The sequence below is a fragment of the Taeniopygia guttata genome, chromosome 10 (genome assembly GCF_048771995.1).
Source record: "Taeniopygia guttata chromosome 10, bTaeGut7.mat, whole genome shotgun sequence".
NCBI lineage: Eukaryota > Metazoa > Chordata > Aves > Passeriformes > Estrildidae > Taeniopygia > Taeniopygia guttata.
In genome coordinates, this window is record NC_133035.1 from 1,262,244 (window position 1) to 1,269,059 (window position 6,816).

The 6,816-nt window shown below is 45.5% G+C and overlaps 1 protein-coding gene across 1 annotated transcript in view; it reads left to right on the top strand.

Annotated features, from left to right (window-relative positions):
* Nucleotides 1–3,518, top strand: part of PSTPIP1 (proline-serine-threonine phosphatase interacting protein 1) — a 48,302-nt gene extending 44,784 nt beyond the window's left edge. Inside the window, exons 14-15 of the mRNA XM_002192099.7 lie at nt 382–479; nt 1,541–3,518. Coding sequence (XP_002192135.2) covers nt 382–479; nt 1,541–1,672 — 230 coding nt within the window. The 3' untranslated portion in view covers nt 1,673–3,518. The remainder of the gene's footprint in view (nt 1–381; nt 480–1,540) is intronic.
* The last annotated feature ends 3,298 nt before the right edge of the window (nt 3,519–6,816 follow it).

The window sequence follows — 6,816 nt, forward strand, 5'->3', positions numbered from 1 at the left end:
AAGTCCTGTGTGAGCCCGGGAAACTGCTCGAATTTTATACCCCCAGTAGCAACATTGTTAAACATTTTAATCAGTCTTTACCTCCTTGGATGACTTGGATTGTGTTTTACCAGGGGGAACCTTTTTCCCAACCTGAGGCTAAAGATGGTTTCTGACCTCCCACAAAGTTCAGTGGGTGTATTGTCATCCCATCAATGGGGGACAGTTTTTGTGCAAGATTTACCTACAGTTCACAGCAGCTTTTCTGTATGTGTGCATCTCCAGGCAGAGAGAGAACAGAAACCCTTGTATTTGTGAACTCTTGCATATGATCCCACAGTTTCATAAGCAACTGAACTCTTTCTGTGCTGGGTATTTCTTTCTTATTTTCCCCCCTTGCAGAGAGAACAGAAGGAGTCTATGCATCCATTTTTGTCAATGAAAAAGCTGAGATCACGTCATCACAGGACTACAGAGTACTTTATGACTACACAGCACAGGTAACAAAAGTGTTTATTTCAAAATAAACACTTAAATAAGTGATGCTGATTGAAACATCCTCAAAGTGTAAATAGATAAATGCCAGATAAATTATGAAAACAGAGAAAAAGCTCAAAAGGAGCACTTTCCCTTAGGTACAGCAGTATTCCAACACCTTTTATTTGATGTTGGGTTTTATTTTTACTTCATTTTAAACTTTATTTTGTTATTTACATGAAATTTCATGCAAGCACAGTTGAAAGCACCTCACTGTTAATGGCAGCTCCCCTAAGGAGACTACTGGATCACCTCATTACTCCAGGAGTCTCTTAAAACTGTGCCACACAGGGATATTTCCTGCTGAGAAAAGAGCCTTTTACTACCTTTAGTATATTGTACATTGAGGCCTCTCACTTTTTGAGTCTGTTCTTACCTACTCCGGTACATTAAATTCAGTTTTAGCTGACACCTCAAACATCTCTGGAAGCCTCCCTTATGCTGTTTTCTATTTATTACACTGTGGGCAGCAAAGTGGTTTCCTATGGAAAATAGAACAGCACCAGTGAACACTGATGGCTGCCTGGGAGCTCAGGGAGAGTTTATTTGCAACTACTGCACTTGTCTGGGGATGAAAGTCACTGCTGTCCAAGAGTCACTGTCCCCCACTGGTCACTGCTGTCCCCTGCTAAAAGAACTGAGACCTATTTCAGGCATGGATTAGCAGAGGCACTGTTATCCCCCTTAGGAATTAAGCTGTGCTCTGTTTTATTTAGCAGCACCTGCAGACTATGCAGGTCATGGTGAGCTGCTGTAGGAGAGTGGTGTTTAACCCTTTCTGCATGTCCCCAGTGATAAAACCATTAGGCTGTGCAGGAGGAGACACCACAGAGGCTGGGGAAATCTTAAAGAGCATCTTAAAGAAATAGCCAAAATGCTTAATCCCTCATTGTCTGGTATTTCAGAACCAGAAGGACACTTGGCAGAGTGTTGATAAGAGCAGGATTTAAAAAAGCCCCACCAGATACTTCCTGGGCCTCCTGTGCTCTCAGCAAGCCACATTTCTTTCCCTGTCTCCTTTCAGAACGTGGATGAACTGGACATCAGTGAAGGAGACACCGTGGTCGTCATTGCAGAAAACGAGGATGGCTGGTGGACAGCAGAAAGGAACGGGCAGCGAGGCTTCGTGCCAGGCTCTTACCTTGAAAAGCTTTGATGAAAAGAAGCCCCAGTCCTCAGACTTTACAAATATTCTATTACTGAAAACAACCAACACACAAGGTCTGCTTCAGCTGACCAAGAGCATCCCAATAACATTAGTTTTTTACGACTACCAGTCAGGAAATAACCAACTGACCATGCTTTTCTCTCCCTTGCTCCTGCCTCATCCCATTACTCTCCAGGCCTACATTATCTGAAAAAACATCTTTACTCCTGAGAGATTAGGGCTTGCATGTTTTGGCACAGTCCTACCCTCAGCACATTGTGCTGCCAGCAGTGTTTCAAAGTTTGGCGATTCTGGGAGGAAAATCCCGCCCAGATCTCACCTGTGCAAAGGGAAAAGATCACAGAAGCAAATGCAGTTTCTGCAGGATGGAGGACTGTCCCCAGTCAGCCTGGGAACCACCCTTATGGTCCTGACAGCCATGTTCTGTGCCACAGATCCCTTTCTCCCCGTGCACAGGCCATGCTGGCATTTTTGACAGAGAATGATTTATCAGTCATGGATGAAGCAGTGAATGCACCCAGAGAGGAGCACCTGAAGGACCAGGACACGTCCCTCGTAGGAAAACCTGAGGCACTCCCCATCACAACCATCTCCTAACACAGTGAAATGCAAGCTAGCCACGGGCTCTGCTTTGTTCTGGATTCTGGGACAGATGCTGGGCTCAAGGCTTGCTTTTGCCTTGGCTGGAAGGTTTCCCTAACGCCTCTCTGGGATTATGAAGTTCAAAAACCCAACATCACAAATAGCAGCTAAGCCAAGCCTCCAGCAATGCTGCACTGCCCTGATTCCTCTCCTCTGAGCCCCAGAGAATTGCCAGTTACCTCCCCCAGCAATGTCAGCAGGGTATTCTCCCTTCCAGCCCCTCAGCCTCTCCTCCTGCCCACAGCCTGCTCTGGCTCCATCTGCAGCCTGCAGCCTCTGCCTTCTGCCACTGCTGCTCTCATGTGCTCATTCTTCAACAAAACCTCTTCGGAGATGTTGCACTGTGCAGGTTCACTGTATTTCACAGATTTCAGCTCTATCAGTCTTTCTAGTTTAATATGTAAGAAAGTTTCCAACTCTTACTGTACTGGACAAGTGATTGGTGGATAGTTTCTGCCATTCTTCCCTTTCAGTATTTCAAGATAGTTAAAAAAATTTAAAACCTGGTGATTTAATTTGAATCAGAGCAAACTATTTCTGAGGGCAGAATGACTGTTTGCCAAGGTTTCAGGTCTTAAAACTGAATCAATACTCTGAAAATTAATCTTATTGCTACCCGAAAGGCATCAAGGAGAGAGGAACTGTTAGCTCAGACACACAAAAGAAAGACAAGAGAAATTAGGACAAAATAAAAAGGTGTAATGGTCAATGCAATCTTTTCTTAAATGAAACACAGTGAAGGTCAGAGGCACTTGCAGTATCTTATTCGAATTCTTCCTTCAAGAAAGGAGCAGAAGTTGCCACAGGCCCTTTTCCTTCGGCACAGGCCCTTGTCCTTCCCACACTCCCCAGTCCCCCCAGCACATCCACAGCAGGGCTGGAGGGCTCCGGGCCCCTGGCACCAGCACAGGCTGGGGCTGGGATGGACTGAAGGCAGCAGAGTGGGAGCAGCAGCGCTGCCCAGGCTGGAGAGGTTTCTGTGACACTCCTCAAGTGACACAAAGGTGCACAATGGCTCCAGCTTGACCAGGACAGTACGAGTGGAGGCTGCCCAACAACCACAGCATCCCTTGTTAGCTACAGCAGGAGAGGAAACCAAAAGCACAAGAGATTTAATATATTCACTTCTTCAACACTCAATCTTCCACAAAGAAGACTGTAATGAACCGATAAATAAATAAATATAGATGGATATTTTGCAGATTATCTTAATTAAACAGAAAAAAACCCCAACAAACCCAAAACTACTGAAATGGACCTTCTCTACTGATGTGGGACACACAGATTTTGCAGGACTCCTCACTTCTCTGGGGGCCCAACCTCACACAAGGCACTGCAGGGCCTAGTCTTGATTGCCCTGAAACCCAATTACAGATCATCTTTGCTTCCATGGACCACATGGTCTACATCACCAACAGACAGCTGGTGGAATGGTGACTGCTGTTTCTCTCCCATCAAATCATTCCGTATTTTTGCTGTTAAAGTCAGGAAACCAATTTTCTGTCTACCAATATCTTCTTCTGTCAGGTAAACACTGTTAAATGGCAGGAGGCTATAGGTATTTCAAAATCTCCCCAGTGTCACAGCATTTGGGTCCCACATGCTAACTCCAGACTGTTCAGGAAATGAAAAAGCAGCAGCAATATCTTCTCATGAATCCTCTGCTTCACACTGTCTAGATATGGCTTGGAACTACTTATCAGCCAAATTCTTCAGTTTGGCTATCTGTGTGGCAGCACTTGTCACAAATAGAACAGAGATATCAAGAAATACCCACACCCTTTGAGAACACCCACATTTCAGGTGTCATCCATCTACCCACCCCCCCAGTAGGAAAAGCAGGAAGGTCAGTTGTAGGTTACTGCTTTATTAACTCCAGTTTGGTAACATTTGGGCAATAAAACTGACACAATCAAGTTATCATTCAATTTCCAGCTAAGGTGGGAAGCTGAAATGGGCCCTTTCCAGTGGCATTCTATACTAAAGTCAAAACATGTATTTTGTTTTCTTTTACCATTTACTACCAATTAAGGAGAACAGGAAAACCTGTATGAAGTAACATTTAATCAATGACAACCACATGTAATTAGGAAATGTCTGCAAGTGTAGGATGAGATCCATCTCTGCACAGAAGAGATTTCTGCATATTAAGAGCCCACAGGTCAGTAGTAACAGCAAAGTAGGAAGAGACTAGAAACAGAGATCCAACAGACCCAGCTCTTGGACAGCCAACACAGCCAGGCCTGCTGCCAAGCTCAGTGATCTGTAAAGCCAACCAGCTTCCAGCATTTCCAACAACCAGGCAGCTAAAAGGAAGAACTCAACCACTTCCCAGCTGAGCATGTAGCAACAGCAGGAGCACAGTGACTGATCAAGGTTTGAAGTTTTTGCCACCTCCCCGAGGACCCCTGGCATGAGCTCTGTATTGTGAACAACCTCTGTAGTATGATGTGTAGTATGAACACATCAGCCAAAGTGGTAACAGATCATGGGCATAAACAGGAGAAACTTTTATCTTGGCTTCCTTCCTGTCTCAAGAGCTGAACTCCTGGTCTGAGCCTCCTCTCCAGAGGTAATTTTCTCCCAGTTGCTGCTCATACCTCACTGATTACTGAATGCAGTTGAAGTGGGGGCACATGGATGCCAAGAGGAGACACATTTCAGCCAAGCACCAGGTGGTGGGTGACTGACAGGAGCCTGGGTGGGCACTGAGGAACACCCAACTCAGCACTGGTGGTAACTCACACCCTGTGGTTCCACAGGACCTCCTGGCAGGATCACTGTGCAGGCTTGGAGAGCATGGGGCACTCTGCATCAGTGCAGTCCAAACTCTGTATGAAAAGTCACTGCTAACCTTCAGCATGGAGTGCAACAACTCTGCATGGGGCAGCACAAACTGTAAAGCCCTGAACAGCAACCCAGACTGCTCATCACCATCTCTTTCCCCTGGCTTTCCTGTTCTGCAGCTTGCAGGTATTGGGTGCTTTGTCACAATTGGGGCGTTGTCACAAGAGCAGTCACCAGCCACACAAATACCAGTACTTCCCATGTCCTTACACAGGAACTACACTCAGAGCTAGTGAGCAAGAAAGGAAACACGGTTGTGATGCTGAGTCTTATCTGCCTCCTGGAAAACAAATGGCTGCTAAGGGACTACAAGGGCTGATGGGCTGGGTGTTGTAGGGGAAGAATACTTCTGTGGAGGATTTGATTCTGGAGGAGGAATTACTGTCCTGCCTGTGATTATGTTATTAACAAAATGCCAACACTGCATTCACTCAAGAGGGCAAAGAATTACTCAAACTGATAGCCATCATCTATTCTTTGCTAGCAATTACATAAATTCAGCAGCCAGCTCACATTTTGCTCAGAGCTAGAGTGATCTCCGGACTGTGCACTCCTGGATCCTGCACAGTGCAAATCTGATCAGTTTCTAGAATAGCTGGATAATCATATTTCCATCAAATTAGCCAGTTCCATGTGGTACAGTGCTCAACTTGTCCTTCTACCAGCTGCTAAAGGACGGCTGACACCTGATCTGGGACAAAGCTGCTGGAGCACCATTAAGAGCACATTTGCAGCCTGTCACTGCTGGGTGACATGTGGCTGCAGTCATTCTGTCCCACACACTGGCACAAAAGGCAAATTTACTGTGGTGTTCTAGTCTGACTGAAAGTAAATCTCGCTTTTAGATAGAAAACTCTTAACAGAAATCACCGTGACCTCCCAGCAAAATCGGCAGAAATCAGAATTGACATCCCTGAAATTTCTAAGGAGAAAGACAGTATAATCCGAAATCACCGGCAAACAAAACTCAATTTAGAGCACAGCTTCAAGTTTATAACCAGGGATTCCACATATTCTGAGGATTAAGCTGGGGGGCAAAAGTGAATGGGAACAAATACCCTAAGAGGATGTTTGAAAGCAGGAGGAATTTTACTTACCAGCTCTAAAAGAGCCATTGTTAACCAGATTTGGAAGCTTAAACCAGCAACAGGTATCCCAGTTTTGCTGCCCTTACCAGAATTCGAACACCAAATCAAGGCAGACATAAAGAGAAGCAACCAGTGTGTTAATAGGTGTAATGCAGAATGAGCTACAGCTGCAAAAGTGGTGTTTTGACTGAAATTCTCTTTCACTGAAATGCAGGCGTTTGCCTCTGCCTCAGGGTAACTGGACACACGGTACAGCCAAGACATTCCAGCCTAAACCTGAATGAAATTTCCTGCGTGTCGGATTACACACTTGGATTGTTCAAGCAGCCCAGGCTAAACCCTTGAATAAATCAATGGCTTCGTGAAGCAAAGGTGACTCTGGAGAAGTCGCATCGCACCCTCCATCTCCCCTTTCATCATGGGGAGTTTGTAATCCACTCTGACACCGAGCTGAAAATCCCCCTGGCACACTCAGCATTTTGGTGATTGCTCAGTCCCAGACCCAGCCTAAGCAAGCACTGGGTGGTGGTCTGATCAATATTTGCAATGGAGAAT